Source organism: Rana temporaria, chromosome 1 (assembly GCF_905171775.1).
Source record: "Rana temporaria chromosome 1, aRanTem1.1, whole genome shotgun sequence".
In the NCBI taxonomy this organism is placed as follows: domain Eukaryota; kingdom Metazoa; phylum Chordata; class Amphibia; order Anura; family Ranidae; genus Rana; species Rana temporaria.
Genome location: NC_053489.1, coordinates 316669725 through 316689471, shown reverse-complemented (window position 1 = coordinate 316689471; position 19747 = coordinate 316669725). Strand labels below are relative to the sequence as shown.

General features: G+C 43.2%; 1 protein-coding gene across 9 annotated transcripts in view; it reads left to right on the top strand.

The window, feature by feature from the left end:
- Positions 1-19747, top strand: part of FSD1L (fibronectin type III and SPRY domain containing 1 like) — a 99852-nt gene that overhangs the window by 61872 nt on the left and 18233 nt on the right. For 5 of the 9 annotated variants that reach the window (XM_040359280.1, XM_040359271.1, XM_040359315.1 and 2 more), the window contains 2 exons: positions 11194-11323; positions 18490-18519. In XM_040359280.1, the coding sequence (XP_040215214.1) occupies positions 11194-11323; positions 18490-18519 (160 nt within the window). The remainder of the gene's footprint in view (positions 1-11193; positions 11324-18489; positions 18520-19747) is intronic. The other 4 variants (XM_040359299.1, XM_040359289.1, XM_040359331.1 and 1 more) reach the window with 1 other exon arrangement.

Genomic DNA, 19747 nt, shown 5'->3' with positions numbered 1-19747 from the left:
AGATAGAGGGAGATTATCAGTGGTCTTGTATGTCTTCCATTTTCTAATTATTGCTCCCACAGTTTATTTATTCACACCAAACTGCTTGCCTATTTCAGATTCAGTCTTCCCAGCCTGGTGCAGGTCTCCAATTTTGTTTCTGGTGTCCTTCGACAGCTCTTCGGTCTTCACCATAGTGGAGTTTGGAGTGTGACTGTTTGAGGTTGTGGACAGGTATCTTTTATACTGATAACAAGTTCAAACAGGTGCCATTAATACAGGTAATGAGTGGAGGAGCCTCTTAAAGAAGAAGATACAGGTCTGTGAGAGCCAGAAATGTTGCTTGTTTGTAGGTGACCAAATACTTTTTTTCCACCATAATTTGCAAATACATTTTTCTCTTTTCGTCCATGGACGGACACAGCTCCTTAAATCTTGACAAGTGGGTTAAGTTCCCTGTTTACAGGAGAGGACTAGGCAGAAACATGTTAGATAATTAAATACATGTTACATTAAGAGTTGAACAGCCACGCCCAGGGGGCGGTCCCTCCAGGCATAACCCTCCTCACTGCAGCCTCAGTTTCGTTCTGCCTAGCAAGGAGAAGGACGTATGGCTCCCTTTGGGCCCAGCGCCTTGAGGAGAAATATTTTATTTTATTTCACTTTTTCTTGAAGAATCTTCTTTCAACTGTAGGCTGAGAGACAGGCTGGATAATATAGATCCTTGTAGTCTACTCAGTCCGACCAGCAAGCGTGGGCACACCTTTGCAAAGAGGCTGGGTCTGCCACGCAATACCCCATGACTCCTGGGGTGGCCGCTGAGCTTTGCTTCGAGGTCCACATATGATTGGGCTGTGGTGTTGTCTCGCTCACAGTGGACCGGGCCGACAGCTACCTCCATTGCGGTTGTAGTTCTGTCAGGAATGCGTCAGCGAGTCCTCGCTCGGACGGGTAAGTACAGTCCCTCCTGCTTCGGTGGGTTGGTACGGCTGGGCATTCCTGGGGTTTAGGGTCCTCTTCTCCTCCCTTCCCTGCTCCTTTTCCCTTGCTGCATTGCTAACATTGCCGCTGTCAGGGGGGAGGGGGCCTTTCTAAGGGGACTGTGTTATCTGGCCTGTGTTTTTTCACTGTTAAAAGCCCTGTGATGAGCACAGATGTTTGATTACCCTGTATTATACTTCAGCAAGTAGTTAGACGCTGACTGATTGGTGATCCTTGCCCACCTGTAACGGTTTTGCAATGTATCTGTGTCTTTTCCTTAAAAAAAAAAAAAAGCCCTAGGAGGCTTTTCCTGTTTAAACGTGGCATTTTTGCCGCCATTAGGCACACAGGTCCCTGCAGACGCTGCACAGTTACCTCACGGTTATTTTCCTCTCACACGCTGTGTGCTGAGAGCGGACGGCAGCGTTGGGCAGTCTCCTCCTGAGGTGAGTCCCCTGGTTACCCCTGGTCAGCGCAGCAAGTGGGTGAGAGGCCCTGAATAGGGCTCTAGGAGCTTTTGTTTATTTGTAAGGACAGGTGTGCATATTATAATACACACTATGTAAATATTATTAATATCTGGAGTCAGTATCTGGGTTCTTCCCCACATGCTGGTGGTGGCAGCAGGTGTTAGCACCTGGGATTTCCACAGAGGTTTTATTGTTCTGGACAGGTTTGTGCCAGGGTGGGGGTGGACTGTGGACGGGCGGTAAAAGAGTGCCTCCTTCCCCCTTTATCCCCTGGGGGATGCTCTGTTATGGAGCCATGGATCAGGTATTTGGGTAGTAAAAAAAAAAAAAGCAGGCTAAGGCATTTATGGGTGCGCTTTTTACTGCTGCAAGGGACTCTCTTAAGCTGGATAGTGCAGCTGGATTTCCGCCGAGGGCTCGGTCTTTTTTGGATCACACAAATCAGACCGCTCTGTGTGTAGGTTTTTTTCCTTCTGTGCCCTTCTTTGATAATTTCTCAGATGCGGAATGAGAAAAGCCGCTGTGGGCTTTTGTAGTCCCTCACCGCCGGGCGGGAACCCCCGCTTGTATGGATCTGACTGATAGGATAGAAGATCCGAAGTACTGACCCGTTCCAGGTTTACCATGCTGGGGTCTGACTTGCGGCCTATTGTGGCCACTACTCTGGGGTTCAGTCGGCGCTGGCGCCATTTTTTGGGAGGTTTTTCAATTACATTGAAAATTCCCATTGGCGGCTATTTTGTCGTAGCTGCGCTATGGTGCAGCTTACATTGCGGTCGGCCATTTTCCTGTGGCCACGTTCTGAACACTCGGCGGCCATCTTAGAGTAGTCCTGACCCCTAGTGCTGTATACAACTCACCGAGTGAGCATTTTGCACCAAACAGTGCAGGAGCACCAAAGTTATTAGGCTAGCGGACCAGCTGGTCTAGGGCCTCATATAGGTCTGTGATGCTTCATTGAATGCTGCGCCCTTGTTATCCAGGGCTTCTGTTTCAGAATGGTTTTATGCACACGGTGGTGTAGTGGTTAACTCCATTACTTGGCAGCAAGAGAGTCATTGGTTCGAATCCGGACACTGACGCCAATCTGCCTGGAGCTTGCATTGTCGCTCCCTGTGTCTGGGTACTCCGGTTTCCTCCAAAGGCATGTGTGCATACACCTACATAATATACATACAAACTATGTATGTGTATTATTTAGGGGCAACCCTCTCAGGCCGTCAAAGGCCCAGCTGGGGGACTAATCCGTCCCTGGGTGCGTAAGCCAATCACGCCGGCACCCAAATCCTGCCAATGTATTTAGCCTTCCCTCCCTGTCTCACAATTCGGTGAAACCTCCCTGCTCTCCGACCAGTGGGTCTGCGAGGTGGTCTCTTCGGAGTACTAGATGGGTTTCCTCCTATCCACAGAACAAAGTTCTTTCCTCGTGTCTTCCTCTCCCGGCCCGTCGGTCTGCCTTGGGCAGTGTGGGATTTGCTAAGCTGCGGGGTAATTTTACATTTCCTGCAGGATGAGAGGTTTGGGGTTTTCTATGGGCCTCAGGTCCTAAATACCTTTGTGAACGTCGGGTAGTTGCGCATAGAATCCATTTGTTCGGTGGTAGCTGCGCTCCATCCGGTGGACGTCCTGGCGTCCTCGGACATTAGGGACGCATACATGCATGTCCCGTTTTGCGCATGTCAGTGTTTTCTTCTGTGATTCGTGATGAGAGAGGGTCTCTGTCAGCCTGTGGCCCTCCCTTTTGATCTGGCGTCAGCTCCATGGGTTTTCAGCTAGGAGCTCGCACTTATCCTAACTTTGTTGAGACAGCGAGGCTTTGCCTCATTGGCTACTTGGACGACTTTCTTCTGAGAGCAGCTTCTGTCTCCAACCTAGTGGATGTGTTATTCCCATTCTGACCCTCCGAAGATTCGGATGGGTGTTAAACGTTTAGGCCAGAAGGTGTAGCTCAGTGGCAGCAAGCCTGCCCTCCATGTGTGCGACACAGGGTTCAAATCCTGGGCATGCTTGGTTCCAACTCAGCGTTGGAGTATCTAGTGTTGATCCAGACTCCTCCGTGGCGAAGGTCCTTCTTCCCCTGGAGAAATTGCAGACTCTTCAGTCTGCGGTGAAGGTATTGGCATCACGCAATCGGTCTGCTGGTTCGGGGACTGTGGGTAGCCTCCTTCAAGGCGGTACTGTATGCCCAGTTCCACACTCTGGTTTTCCAGGGGAAATACTGTCCAGGTGGTAAAAATCTATTGTCTCTGAAATCATCAGATTCCGGTACGCCACCTAGTTGGTGACAGAGATCCCCGACTCTTCGGTCCGGGAAGTTGTTTCTTTCTTCCAGTGGTCGGTGTTTACGATGGATGCCAGCTCACGGGTTGTGAACCTGGGGGGTTCACAAACCTGGGGGGTCCAGTCGGCCCTGAGTCGCTGGACTTGCGTGGACCTACGACCACACCTCCCTGAATGTGTCTGGTCTCGGTAGCTACCCAGGGTCGGGCCTGGCTAGTGCCTGGGTGGGAGACCGCCTGAGAATACCAGGTGCTGTCTACTGTTCATATTTTAGGCAATCAGGCTTTGCTTCTCCTCGTGGTCGACCGATCTGGTTTCAGCCGGACAACGCCGCGGCCGTGGATTCGGTCTACCATCAGGTACACCGGCAGGCATACTACCGGAGTCGCCAGATGCTGGACCAGGGCTACTGGTCTTTGTGCTTGGGGTGTTTCGGCTCCCTTGCAGAAGGTGAGCCTCACAGGGCATGGATCTCCTGGCCGCTCGTCTCCGCCGCAAGGGTGTCGAAGTTAGTGGCCAAGTCTAGTGATCTGGTACAGACGCGTCAGTCGCGCTGGTGGCCCTGTGGGGTCTGTATCGGCGACTTTTTGCCGTTCCTCCATGGTAGTTGCTTCCTCGGCTGCTCCACAGAGTGGTGGCTGAAGAGATCCTGATGATTCTAATCGCTCCAGATTGACCTTGGCATCCTTGGTACGCCGATATCGGGCGCCTGGTAGCGGAGGTACCCTGGCGGTTGCCAGGGCAGGAGGTCCCTCTGTCTCGAGGTCCCATACTTCCTCCTGTTGTACAGTCACTGACTTGCTCAACATGGTTATTGGAAGCCAGACTTTAGGTGACCGGGGTCTGTCTGACTCGGTCATCTTAACAATGCTGAGGGCACCGTAGTCTTCTTCCGGAGGATCTACCGTCGCACCTGGCAGGTCTACATCTCTTGGTGCGAAGGGATGGAGTGACGTCCACGGACGTACTCAGTGTCCAGGGTCCTGCTGTTTTTAAAGCTTGGAGTGGATCTAAAACTTGCCTAAAGCACCGTTTGGGGGCAGATTTCAGCCTTGGCTGTGTTCTTTCAGTGGCCTTTTTGCGGCCGTTCCCTGGTGGGCCCCTTTTTGTGTGCAGGGGGTTTGTCATATACTTTTCCCTCTTGGCCCATCTGTTCCCCCATGAGTTTTGACTCTGGTGCTCTCAGTTCTTCAGGAACCTTCTTTTTGGAAACTTTAGAGAGATTTTCTCTTGACACTATCTCAGAAGGTGGCCCCTTTAGTGGCCTTTACCTCTGTTAGAGGGGTTTCTGAGTTGGCGGTCTTGTCTTGCAAGCCGCCATGCTTGATCCTCCATCATTGACTCTCTTTTGTGTCGGTGTCTGGTCCACAAAAGGGCCTGGCGGTCTCGTCGACCACCATTTCTCGGTGGATCAGGCAGGCCGTCATACAGGCCAATGCTCTTAAGGGGCGGGCCCCCCTTTCCGGTCACGACACTTTCGACCAGGGCAATTGGTGCTTCCTGGGTTTTTTTTTTTTTCGCCATCATGCGTTGGTCTCACAGGTGTGCGAGGCGGCGACTTGCTAGTCCGTTCACACTTTTTCCAGAATTTACATGGTTGCTGTGAGCGCATCTTATGATGCTTTTTTCGGCCACTAGTTTTTGCCGGCGGCTGTTTAAAGTTGCACCTCCTCCGTTGAGGAGCTTTGCTTGTTTTGGGGTGAAGTTAAAATTGGTTTTACTGATATATTTTCCACCCCTTGTTTTTGACACTGCTTGGGGACGTCCCACTTGTCAAGATTTAAGGAGCTGTGTCCGTCCATGGACGATAAGAGAAAATAGGATTTTTTTGTACTCACCGTAAAATCCTTTTCTGAGTCCATGGACAGACACAGCACCCACCCCTCCTTTTTAGGTTTGTACTGCTTGTTACGAACTCTGTTAATGTAACATGTATTTAATTATCCAACATGTTTCTGCCTAGTCCTCTCCTGTAAACAGGGAACATAACCCACTTGTCAAGATTTAAGGAGCTGTGTCCGTCCATGGACTCGGAGAAAAGGATTTTACGGTGAGTACAAAAAATCCTATTTCCAAATCAGACAATGTGATTGTCTGGATTTGTTTCCACATTTTGTCTCTCATAGTTGAGGTATACCTATGATGACAATTACAGGCCTCTCTCATCTTTTTAAGTGGGAGAACTTGCACAATTGGTGGCTGACTAAATACTTTTTTGCCCCACTATATGTGTATGGTTAGCCTTAGTGAGAAACATGTAAGTTTTCATTCATGTTAAAACACTTAGAGAAAAACACATGCAAACAAAAAAGCATAATGTACAGTCACTCTAACTGTGTTAGAGAGCTGTTACAAAGAATAGAGAGTAGAATTGAATAAGACATGTCAATTGCTTTTATTTTATAGGCAGCATTGAAAACCCTCAGGCCTAAACTATACAAGAGATTTTCGGCTGCACAGCACTGCATCTGTCCCCCGGCACCTTTTGCACTCCGAACCCTGCCGATCACTCGGTTTTCAGAGCTCTGTCAGCAGAGAACTGCAGACTGTCAGTCACAGCTCTCTGCTCAGCCCCCTCCTCGTTCACTGGAGCGTTGGGTTGTGGAGGGTGCAGAGCAGTCAACTCAGGCTTTCAGCAGCTCGCAGAGAGGCTGAGCCGGGTATCAGTCAAGGCACCTGGTGGATCCAGACTTTATTGTCGTGATGCCCGGGGTGCCTTGACTGACATTAGTGACAGCAGCAGAGAGCAGACTTCAGCCCGCTCTCTGCTGAAATTGGGTCACTGGAATTCAAAATGAATTGCACTTCTGTGATCCGTAGAAGTACAGCCAAACAAGCTTTGGGTGGACTTCTCCTTAAACCTGGCTAATAAGCAATAACAAAATCTGCTGTGTAGTTTAGGACATAAACTGCACAAGTGACAAATAGATGTGCTTTATGTGAAGAACTGTACGACTCACAGCACATTAACCTAATTCATTTTGATTACATTTCAGTCTATTCTATCAGTTTACGCATCCATTGCTTGGTAATAGCTAAAGACATGTTAGGTGCTTAAATGTTCATATGCAGCAAACCCTAGTTTAGTTTATTCCCTTTTAACCAAACTTATACATATTTAATGCACTGATAAAACAATAATTATTAATGCAAACCTATCAGCCTTAGCTAGTTGTAGCAGTGCATGTCTGCAAGAAGCTTGCTTTAACTTGAAAGCCCTCTTCTGTTTCTGAGTTGCCATAGCATACCCTGTCACTAGAACCTAGTTTTCAGACCTACCTGTTGGGCCAAGCCCTACTCACACACTATCTCACAGTCCAATAAGTAAATTGTTATCGGTTGTTGAAGTGCTCTGGCTGAAAAGCAGGTTGGAATGTGGGGATTATCTCTGGGGATTCAGTTTTTCTGCTCCAAGTTCTAGATTGCACCCAGGGCTCCTTGGGTGTAAAAAATAGCATTTTCCGGTTAATAAAGCCGAAACAAGCACCCTACAGACTTTCAACTCTAATACTAGCAAAGGCGGATGGTTTTGCTTTCTAAATTATTTATTTCAAAGGATTTTTAATCTATATAGTTTAAATGGCTGTCAGGTTTGCCTAAATGACCATGTCAGAACAGAGTCACTTGTATGTACAACATACCTGGTAATAAAAAAGACCGTAGCTTTTCAAATGGTGTGCTGGAAAGCTTAGTATGTGCTGATCCTGTGTAGGGATTAATCAAAACCTGCAGTTAAGAGGGAACAAGACAGGAATAAACCAGGGAGATATTGCCACTGCTGATCAATCCACTATGCTCCACTTGGAATGTATTATGAAGTCTGAGTGGATTTACTTTTTTATTGTTCCCTTACATTTGTGGATGATATGCAGCAAATGCTTGTTTTATAGCTTCTTGAATGACCAGTACTTATTTTATTGATAAAGGTGCATCTTTGTTGTAAGACTATTTTGTTGCTGTATGTTATGTTCATGTTCAAGGCTCATTAAGTTATTGATTGTTCTGCATTTGAGAGGGAACCATTCTATGTTAATAAATATAACTTTAACAAATTAACAGCTGATTTACAGTATTTATGGAAATATTTGAATTATTCATTATGGTTTGATCTAATTCAATGATTTTTTTTTTTGATTTTTTTTTGGGGGGCGCAATATTTTTTTAAACATGTCATAAAATCTTTAAATCAACCTCTTGCTGCAGATGAAAAAAAAAACATGAAGGTCCTGGTTAAGTGCACTTTTTATTAATATGGGTAACCATAAAAAAAACTACAGTGACTTGAGAAATTTGTACAATTTTTCTAGTGCTAGTGTTTACCCTGGGGATTTATATCTTAAAGTACAGTAATGAGACTGTAATACACAGTGAATTATAGAGGCTGAAGGCGTCAACTTCAACTTGAACATTTACGCCACGCAGTCACTTCATATTAGTACCAGCCAAGATGTGCCTTGGACTAACTATTGACGCGCTTTGAAGCCATGAGCATAGATGTTTTAAGCAATATTTTTTCCCTCCACTGTTTGTCATATTACGTATATTTTGCCATAGGGTTGGTTGTATTAAGTCATTAACAATTAAATCTATTACCGTAATTTGAATAAGATTTATAGGTACAATTTCCAACTGTCAATACAGGTAGAACGTATTTGAGATACTGCAGCTATATATTTTTTTTTTAACCACTTAACCCCCGGACCATATTGCTGCCCAAAGACCAGAGTACTTTTTGCGATTCGGGACTGCGTCGCTTTAACAGACAATTGCGCGGTCGTGCGACGTGGCTCCCAAACAAAATTGGCGTCCTTTTTTCCCCACAAATAGAGCTTTCTTTTGGTGGTATTTGATCACCTCTGCGTTTTTTTTTTTTTTTTTTTGCGCTATAAACAAAAATAGAGCGACAATTTTGAAAAAAATGAATATTTTTTTACATTTTGCCATAATAAATATCCCCCAAAAATATATAAAAAAACATTTTTTTTCCTCAGTTTAGGCCGATACGTATTCTTCTACCTATTTTTCGTAAAAAAAAAATCGCAATAAGCGTTTATTGATTGGTTTGCGCAAAAGTTATAGCGTTTACAAAATAGGGGGTATTTTTATGTCATTTTTATTCATATATTTTTTTTACTAGTAATGGCGGCGATCAGCGATTTTTTTTTTTTCGGTATTGCGACATTATGGCGACATTATGGCGGATACTTCGGACACTTTTGACACATTTTTGGGACCATTGGCATTTTTATAGCGATCAGTGCTATAAAAATGCATTGGATTACTATAAAAATGCCACTGGCAGTGAAGGGGTTAACACTAGGGGGCGGGGAAGGGGTTAAGTATGTCCCTTGTGTGTTCTTACTGTGGGGGGGGGGTGGATTCACTAGGGGAAACACTGATCCGGTGTTCATACATTGTATGAACAGAAAATCAGCGTTTCCCCCGCTGACAGGACCGGGAGCTGTGTGTTTACACACACAGCTCCCGGTCCCCGCTCTGTAACGAGCGATCGCACACGCACGGGAGTCGGGGGCGAGCGGGGGGCGCGCGCGCGCCCCTAGTGGCGGCTGAAAGAGCCGACGTAGTATGACGTGCTCTCGCCCAGGAGAGCCAGCTTGCCGACGTAGAATGGCGGTGCGCGGTCGGCAAGCAGTTAATCAACAAATTGGCACTGTCTAGGAGCAGAGGTGCGGATCCAGTTCATAGTATTCCACCTATTTACTTGTATCAAATAAAGTAAGAATGTCACTATTTAAAGTCTAGAGCAAAGTAGAGATGTACCCAGCAGCATCTGATTGGCTTTTCTCTTCCCTTTGCTGGTAATATGGAACAGCATACCTTATTAGCCGTAGGTAAACTCTCAACTTTTTTATTTTAAGTTCTTATGGAAATATGGTTTGCGCATCAGCTTCACCATTTGTCTAGCATTGATGAGCCAGATCACTGGGCAGAACTATTCACTTTTTGTTCATGTTCGTATCACAAGCGGCAACTTGTGTATATATACACTCACTGACAACTTTATTAGGTACACCCAGCTAGTACTGGGTTGGGCCCCTTTTGCCTTAATATCTGCCTTAATTCTTCATGGTGTTGGAAACATTCCTCTGAGATTTTGGTCCATATTGACATGATACCATCACGTAGTTGCTGCAGATTTGTTGGCTACACATCAGTGAAGTGAATTTCCCATTCCACCACATCCCAATGGTGCTCTATTGGATTGAGATCTGGTGACTGTGGAAGCCATTGGAATACAGTGACCTCATTGTCATGTTCAAGAAACAGTTTGAGATGATTTGAGCTTTGTGACATGGTGCATTATCCTGCTGGAAGTAGCCATCAGAAGTTGGCTACACTGTAGTCATAAAGGGATGGACAATACTCAGGTAGGCCGTAGCGTTTAAACAATGCTCAATTGGTACCAAGGGGCTCAAAGTGTGCCAAGAAAATATCCCCCACACCATTACACCACAACCATCAGTCTGAACCATTGATACAAGGCAGGATGGAGCCATTCTTTCCTGTTGTTTACACCAAATTCTGATCCTACCATATGAATGTCGCAGATGACATAGAGATTTTCCAGACCAGGCAACTTGTGGTTATTTGAGTTACTGTTGCCTTTATACCATTCTCCGCTGACCTCTGACATCAACGAGGGATTTTCATCCCCAAAACTGCTACTCACTGTATTTTTTCTCTTTTTCGGACCAATCTCTGTAAACCCTAGAGATGGTTTTGCATGAAAATTCCAGTAGATCAGCAGTTTTTGAAATGGTCAGACCAGCCCATCTGGCACCAACAACCATGCCATGTTCAAAGACACTTATAAATCCCCTTTTTTTCTGATGCTCGGTTTAAACTTCAGCAAGTTGTCTTCATCACGTCTAGATGCCTAAATGCATTGAGTTGCAGCCATATAATTGGCTGATTAGCAATTTGTGTTACCAGGCAATTGAACAGGTACCTAATAAAGTGGCCAGTGAGTGTATGTATGATTAGTATGCAAGATCTCATTTTAAGACATTCCTCTTCAAGTTTTTAAAGCTAGTGTGCTATATTAAAACGTCTTTTTGACCACATCTAACATGCCTAAAGACATTGGATACCTATTCTTCTACTAATTAAGGCAGGATTGAATAGGAATCAGGATGTCTATTGGCATCTTTACCCTTCAACAGACACCCTGGCCAAAAGATCCATATTCAAGGACAACTTTTGGCCAGAGGTGTCTACTGATGCCCACTTATCTCTAGATAAGGTCATGCTGCTTGAACCATATGTTTATATGGGTAACTTCGACTTGTGAATGTTGGTAGAAGAGCTATTAGGACTAATATGATTTTAGTTGCTGCCCTCTTTGCTAGCCCTTGCAGGTTGGGGATGAGGAAGACTTGAATAAAATAATGTTTTTAAGCAGCAGTAAGTGTTTTTTCTCAGAATTTTAAACAGTTTACTATGTCCAACTGTTGTGTGACAGCCCTCATCTTTGGTCTTGACAACACATCATCCCATCTGAACCTGAAGGTGGAAGACTCGTATGTAGAATGGGATCCAATGGGTGGTAAATCTCAAGAAAGCAAAGTCAAAGGAAAGGAGAACAAAGGCAGGTAGGTAGAAGTTAATGTCGATGTTGTCTGTGGTCATTACACTGTAAAATTATCTGTGATTGCGAGAATATGTCAGTCTGAGCCATTTGTGTAAACAGTTGCAGTTGTAAAAAAGTATCACATTTAAAAAATCTGGGTATTTCCAGTAAATGAAAAGTAGGTTACTTTATTATAGGAATCACTGTTCCTTCTTACAAAACATCATTATTCTGTAAAGTTATGTTTTATATTAATTTGTGAATTTCATTTCATAAGGCTTTTACATCTATTTTTTCTATTTTAATGAAAAATTGGTAAAAAGTAAACACAACATACATAGTGATATACAGTCAATTGTAAACCTAGTGATAGAAAAGTGTATGTTGTAGACTGTTTTAAAAAAAATCTGAAACCCTCCTTGGCACAATATATGTCGAGGCTGAAACAAGAAAAATGCAGATAAAGAGAAAAACTAACCGCGCTTAGGATTCAATATGTTCGCTGCTGCCTCCTTAGGTAATCGCAAAATGCGATTAGTGTTAACTGGTGTTGGTAATAGGATAATGGCGCTGCAAATAAAATTCCACTGAATTGGTTCCGATTACTATGCAAAGTAACAGATGTTGGGTAATCCTGTTCAGGGGTAGATCCAATATGGTGAACCTCCCCCACAAATGGATTGTTGTTACCCTGTTTGCTGGTGCCAAAAAATATATATGGCTGCCACTAGAGTGGCGGGTGGAGAAACAGAAAAAAGGGGGAGAAAAAACCTGACTGGGTCCTTGCACTCGTCTGGTGCCCCAGTACTATGGGCGTTCCTGTGGGTGCTATTATTAGTGATTGATGTTGTGCCAAAATCGCATGAACAAAAAAGTGATGTATCAAAATAAATGAAACTTAAATAGGTGCCCGTTTGGAGGCTCGGCCCTGTGTGTGTGCCTGACGGATCCCCAATAATATATGCACTGTGTTAATTTCTGAGGTGAAAGTGCATTGAGGGTGTATGCATTTAGTGTGCACCCCCCGTTTTATCTATCGTGCACATTCAGTAGTCCTTGAGTGCTGAGAAGTGTTCTAGGGGTGTAACACACCGAAGTGTGTATCCCTGTGAAAGTACCTAACCGGTGCCTTATAATTAAGTGCAACTAAACCATAAATAGTATAAAAGTGAGTATCAATGCAAAACCATTTGTTTAAAAATCAAATTGTTTGGAAAAAACAATTGTATAAGAAAGAGAGAGTGTGAGCCCTACTGTCCCTCCTGGGACTAGAAGATCTATAGCAAAAACTGTGTCATAAATCACAAAACATAAATAGAAAATAACTAAAAAATATATATAATAAAGGGAGACACAAGTCCCAATAATTCAGTGATAATAGCAGGTGTGGTAATTAGCATCCACTTTAGAGTCCGATCAATTAGGACCAGTGTTCAGACTAATTGCATAGAGACTTAACAGAGTTTATCTAACAATTTTCTTCCTGTGTTCCTGCATGCGGGTTAACAGATTTAAACTGGTGACTATTGGGTGCCGCTTCACTTGGTTAAGGCGGTGACATCTGTGCTCCCCCACATAGGTCCCCACTTACCGGACGTCGTCACCCCCCAGGGGGCAAAAAGCAGATGGTAGTGGTACCTCGATGTCTGTGGTGTCACGACCTATTATCCCAGATCCTCAGCTGTCTCCTTTCCCGGGGGCTGCAGATTGAATGTGGTCTTTGTCCAAGTTATCCTCCAAAGTCACTCAGTGGTTAAAACGAAAAAAACACAAGGGGAACCACATAGTGTAATACGTTTTTGAAGTTTGATTGGGTAACACCCAAAAACTGTATTTATTTAAAAATGACAAGGGCAATATTATGCCTCCACTGGAAGCCCTGCACAGAGGGGGGCTCCAATGAGCCAATATAAAAAAGTATACATCCACAAGAAAAAATAAGTAAGATATAAAAAATATTAAAACACAAAGTAGAGAGACACACTCCACTGGCCTATGGGTCTCACACTAAGTAGTGTGGCTGCTGCTGCTAGCGCCGTTTAAAAATCCTCCTACGGCGCTGTATGTTCTAAAGCAGGGGAAGCAGCTGAGACAGGTAGGCGTGCTGGCGGTTAGCGTGTGTCTCACTGAATGAGCTGTGTGCAGGTCACCTGACGCGTTTCGTCATGTGACTTTCTCAAACGCGTCAGGTGACCTGCACACAGCTCATTCAGTGAGACACACGCTAACCGCCAGCACGCCTACCTGTCTCAGCTGCTTCCCCTGCTTTAGAACATACAGCGCCGTAGGAGGATTTTTAAACGGCGCTAGCAGCAGCAGCCACACTACTTAGTGTGAGACCCATAGGCCAGTGGAGTGTGTCTCTCTACTTTGTGTTTTAATATTTTTTATATCTTACTTATTTTTTCTTGTGGATGTATACTTTTTTATATTGGCTCATTGGAGCCCCCCTCTGTGCAGGGCTTCCAGTGGAGGCATAATATTGCCCTTGTCATTTTTAAATAAATACAGTTTTTGGGTGTTACCCAATCAAACTTCAAAAACGTATTACACTATGTGGTTCCCCTTGTGTTTTTTTCGTTTTAACCACTGAGTGACTTTGGAGGATAACTTGGACAAAGACCACATTCAATCTGCAGCCCCCGGGAAAGGAGACAGCTGAGGATCTGGGATAATAGGTCGTGACACCACAGACATCGAGGTACCACTACCATCTGCTTTTTGCCCCCTGGGGGGTGACGACGTCCGGTAAGTGGGGACCTATGTGGGGGAGCACAGATGTCACCGCCTTAACCAAGTGAAGCGGCACCCAATAGTCACCAGTTTAAATCTGTTAACCCGCATGCAGGAACACAGGAAGAAAATTGTTAGATAAACTCTGTTAAGTCTCTATGCAATTAGTCTGAACACTGGTCCTAATTGATCGGACTCTAAAGTGGATGCTAATTACCACACCTGCTATTATCACTGAATTATTGGGACTTGTGTCTCCCTTTATTATATATATTTTTTAGTTATTTTCTATTTATGTTTTGTGATTTATGACACAGTTTTTGCTATAGATCTTCTAGTCCCAGGAGGGACAGTAGGGCTCACACTCTCTCTTTCTTATACAATTGTTTTTTCCAAACAATTTGATTTTTAAACAAATGGTTTTGCATTGATACTCACTTTTATACTATTTATGGTTTAGTTGCACTTAATTATAAGGCACCGGTTAGGTACTTTCACAGGGATACACACTTCGGTGTGTTACACCCCTAGAACACTTCTCAGCACTCAAGGACTACTGAATGTGCACGATAGATAAAACGGGGGGTGCACACTAAATGCATACACCCTCAATGCACTTTCACCTCAGAAATTAACACAGTGCATATATTATTGGGGATCCGTCAGGCACACACACAGGGCCGAGCCTCCAAACGGGCACCTATTTAAGTTTCATTTATTTTGATACATCACTTTTTTGTTCATGCGATTTTGGCACAACATCAATCACTAATAATAGCACCCACAGGAACGCCCATAGTACTGGGGCACCAGACGAGTGCAAGGACCCAGTCAGGTTTTTTCTCCCCCTTTTTTCTGTTTCTCCACCCGCCACTCTAGTGGCAGCCATATATATTTTTTGGCACCAGCAAACAGGGTAACAACAATCCATTTGTGGGGGAGGTTCACCATATTGGATCTACCCCTGAACAGGATTACCCAACATCTGTTACTTTGCATAGTAATCGGAACCAATTCAGTGGAATTTTATTTGCAGCGCCATTATCCTATTACCAACACCTGAAACAAGAAAAAGCCAACACATAATCTGAAGTATACACAAACTGTATCATTTGAATATTAACCACTTGCCCACTGGGCACTTAAACCTCCTTCCTAACCAGATACATTTTCAGCTTTCGGTGCTCTCACATTTTGAATGACAATTACTCAGTCATGCAACACTGTACCCATATGCATTTTTGTCTTTTTTTTCACACAAATAGAGCTTTCTTTTGGTGGTATTTGATCACCTCTGGGTTTTTTATTTTTTATGCTATAAATGAAAAAATACCCAAGAGTTTGTAAAAATAAAAAAAAAATTTCTTCGTTTCTGTTATAAAATATTGCAAATTAGTAACTTTTCTTCATACATGTTGGCCAACATTTATACTGCTACATATCTTTGGTAATAATAACCCAAATCAGTATATATTATTTGGTGTTTGTGAAAGTTGTAGAGTCTAAAAGCTATGGTGCCAATGATTGAAAATTGATCACACCTGATGTACTGAAGGCCTATCATTTCTTGAGACCCTGACAAACCACAACAGTACAAATACCCCAAAAATTACACCTTTTTAGAAAGTAGACAGTTTAAGGTATTAATGTATGTAAGAGGCATGTTGAGTTTTTTTAAGTTGTAATTTTTTTCACACAATTCTTTGCAAAATTACTATTTTTTTTATTCCCCCCCCCCCCCCCCACAAAATTGTCATATTAACAAGGTTATTTCTCTCACACGGCATGTGCATACCACAATTTACACCTCAAAACACATTCTGCTACTCCTCCTGTGTGAAACTTTTACACAGCCTAGCCACATAGAGGCCCAACATACAGGGAGCACCATCAGGCATTCTAGGAGCATAAATTACACATATAATTTCTAGACTACCGCTAACACTTTTGAAGGCCATGGAGCAAATTCCAAATTTTGGAAAGAAAACACCCCAACATATATATTCTATGAGACATTATGAGTCTTTTGAACATTTTTCCACAAGTTTTTGGAAAATGTGGAAAGAAAATGAAAACTTTTTTTTTTTACACAAAGTTGTAAATTTTTAAGATATTTCGAACACATAGCATGTACATAGCAAAAATTTTACCCCACCCCAAAATATATTCTGCCACTCCTCCTGAGTATGGCGATAGCACGTGTGTGAGACTTTTACACAGCCTGACCACATACAGAGGCCCAACATGCAGGGAGAACCATCAAGTGTTCTAGGAGCATAAATTACACATCTAATTTGACTACCTATTTATTACACTTTTGTGAGGCACTGATGGGCACTGTAGTTGCATGGATGTGGCACAGATGTGCACTAATGTGGAATGGATGACAACTGATGTGGTATGGATGAACACTGATGTGGCATTGATTTGACACAGATGAGTACTGATGTGGCACGGATGAGTACTGATGTGGCACGGATGAGTACTGATGTGGCACGGATGAGCACTGATGTGGCACGGATGAGCACTGATGTGGCACGGATGAGCACTGATGTGGCACAAATGAGCACTGATGTGGCATGGATGTGGCACGGATGAGCACTGATGTGGCATGGATGAGCCATGTCCGGGCACAGTTCAGCGCTGTGGGAGCTTCAGATCCAGCCCACAGCGCTGATGCTCCTGCTCCCCCCCTCTACTCACACGATTTACCGATCGGCGTGAGGAGAGGGGAGGAGCTGAACCCGACATGCTTTGGTTTGTTTATAAGTGATCACGCCGTCATTGGATGGCGTGATCACATGGTAAAAGGCCACTGTAATTTGCCCTTTACCCAGATTAGTGACAAGCCAGGTCTGGGAGATATGGATATTCCCGGGGGCGGGCAGGAGAGCGTGATTCTGGGAGGACATCATATGACGGCCTCCCAGAGTTATCTGACCATGCTGTAGCCATCATTTGGCTATAGCAAATGGTCAAGCCATACATAGGCAGTTCCTCAGAAGATACAAATGTTCACAGGAAAAATTTGCTGTCTATGGAACATGAGTATCTTGGAGGCTGGCTACAGTAGACCAGCACCAGTATCCAGTAGGGATTGGGTGAAACGCTTGCCTGATATTTTCCATATGTTTGATAATAAAAGTAAAGGCTAACTTGGCTTTTCTGATTAGGCTTCGTTCTCACTGGCACTGTCAAATTTGTGCAGGTTGGGAACACTCCCAAAACTGTGTGCGTTCCTAACCTATAAGCAAAATATGCTGCTCTTTAGCAGGCATGCAGGGCTGCCATTAATTCTTAATGGCACCCTCAAACATCAACAAATGTGACACATTTTTGTGTGCGCAAAAATCCCATGGTGCAGCATGATTTGAAAAAAATAGTCAGGGACTTTAATGTAAATAAATAAATGTAAATCTATAAATATAAATGTGTACAGATATTAATGGCAGTTTAAGTGACACAAAAAATGCATTTCTCTACATTTTTCCATTTGATATAACACTTTCATGTTGAGTAAATTACAGAAACTGCAGCATTACTGTGGAAATGAAGCTGCGGAATTCTACGTTCAGTATAGGATAGGGAATGAAAGCCAACATCTAACTTGTTCCTATGGACATTCGCTCTTTTCTCAAGCTTTGCACATACATGCCTTGTTTTTCTCACACTTAACAAACCCACAGCTAATTAATATTTTTTTTACTTGTGTATATAGCATAGCGTAGAGCAAAAGGGCTTGCTAACCCATTGAGACAACCTTTACAGCTTTAAATCAGTATGTTTACAACCAGCAGTTTGTTATTGGTTGACATGGGTTACTGCACATCACCACTCTTTAATCCAATGGGCTTAAAGTTTTACATAAGAAATGTTTTAGAAGGCCTTATAGATAACATCTACTACACTTTCTGTTTACATTTGCATTTTTTATTTCAGTAGTTATTCTTCCTTCAGGCCCGTAAACAAAAATGCTAAAAGGAAATGCTTAGCCTGCATGTCTAATATGCTTTGAGTGTCCTTCAAGGCTCAGTGTGAACGACTTGTAGTGAAGAAAACCCAGTAATAAAAGTGTTATGTAGGCTGCTAATGCTAATTTTTGAAAATGCTAGCTTACTGATTACTATTCTTATCCAGTGGCAATAATTATTGATTTAATGGCATAGAATAAGATGCAGATTAAGACTGGGTACTGTAGTAAACCACATTCTCACTAGGGTTAACACCTGATCTTTTTGTATGTGCATAAAGTATTAAATAATCAAATCTTCTAATGTTAAAATACCTTAAAAAATACAACAAATATTTTGAAAGCCAAAGTTGTATACTATAGCAACAACAGTTTTGGATTTTAACAGACTGACATATTCCCTGCTTTAATCATATCATCAAAGTGTCCCATTACTCTTCATTATCAAATGTCTCACCATTTTGCCTATTTCTGTTGTCTGACAGTGGCCATGTTACGCTGAAGAACAATCCCAGGTGAAGATAATGTAGATATGATTAGCACTAGGAGTTCTTGCAGACTTGCCTGGTTTCTTTAGCATACAACTGTTTCTAACCCTAGATTATTTTCATTAACACTTCACATAAATGGTCCGGCTAGCCTTGTCTTGGATCACAGAAAGCACCCATCTAAAGACTGTTCTAAAATTGCAAGATTTTGTTTCAGCTGTATAACCTGTATCAAACAGTTATAAACTATTTGTAAGTTATCTTGTTATTACTGTAATAGCAGAGAAAAGAAAACGTTGAAACAACAATAAATCCTTTTAATGCAGGTTATGGTGAAAATAAACTTTGGTCATTACAGTATTTTTAAGACTTAAAAGAGAATTTAGGTGTCTACATGTATGCTTGTTTTGCTTCAGGTGTAACTGTGAGGCTACTTTTTATACTGGGGCGTTGCGCTGTCGGCGGTAAAGCGCCACTATTTTTAGCAGCGCTTTACCGTTATTTTTGCAGCCGCTAACGGGGCGCTTTTAACCCCCACTAGCGGCTGAAAAGGGGTTAAAACTGCCGGTGGCGCTGCCCATTAATTTCAATGGGCAGGGGCGCTTTAGGAGTGGTGTGTACAATGCTCCTACAGTGCCTGAAAGATGCGGCTGGCAGGACTTTTTTTGAGCGTCCTGCCAGCCCACCGCTCCAGTGTGAAAGCCCTCAGGCTCTTTCAGGACGCTTTGCTGGCGCTATATTTAGTGATATAGCGCCTGCAAAGCGCCTCAGTGTGAAAGTAGCCTAAAACATTTTTGGGAAAGGTTAGATTGTATCTGGTGATAAGAGGAGTACGAGAAAGAAGTAATTTTTGGTCATTCTGGATCAGTAGAAAATATGTTGAACAGATTTATTAAGGATCTATGAGTAGAGTGTTTTCCATTTACACAAAAGCAGATGGTTTATCACTTTGTGTAAAAAATAAAATGAAAATTAATGTAGTGCCCAGAGGTGTAATGGAGACCTCCAATAAAAAATAATAAGAGGCTACATGAGCATTTAGCTAGCATCAGACAGATAGCTATAAATATACAAAATTATTCTGTCATAAGCGATAACTAAACCTTACCTCAGGCTCCGTTTTATAGCTACAGTGGCCTCATCGGAAGGCAGCAAAGTGTAACGTAAGGCAAAACTTTTTTTTCTTCATGTGGATAAAGTGGCGAGGGGTTAGAACCACTGACAGTTTTTTATTGCTGCCTGTGTCCCCCTTAGG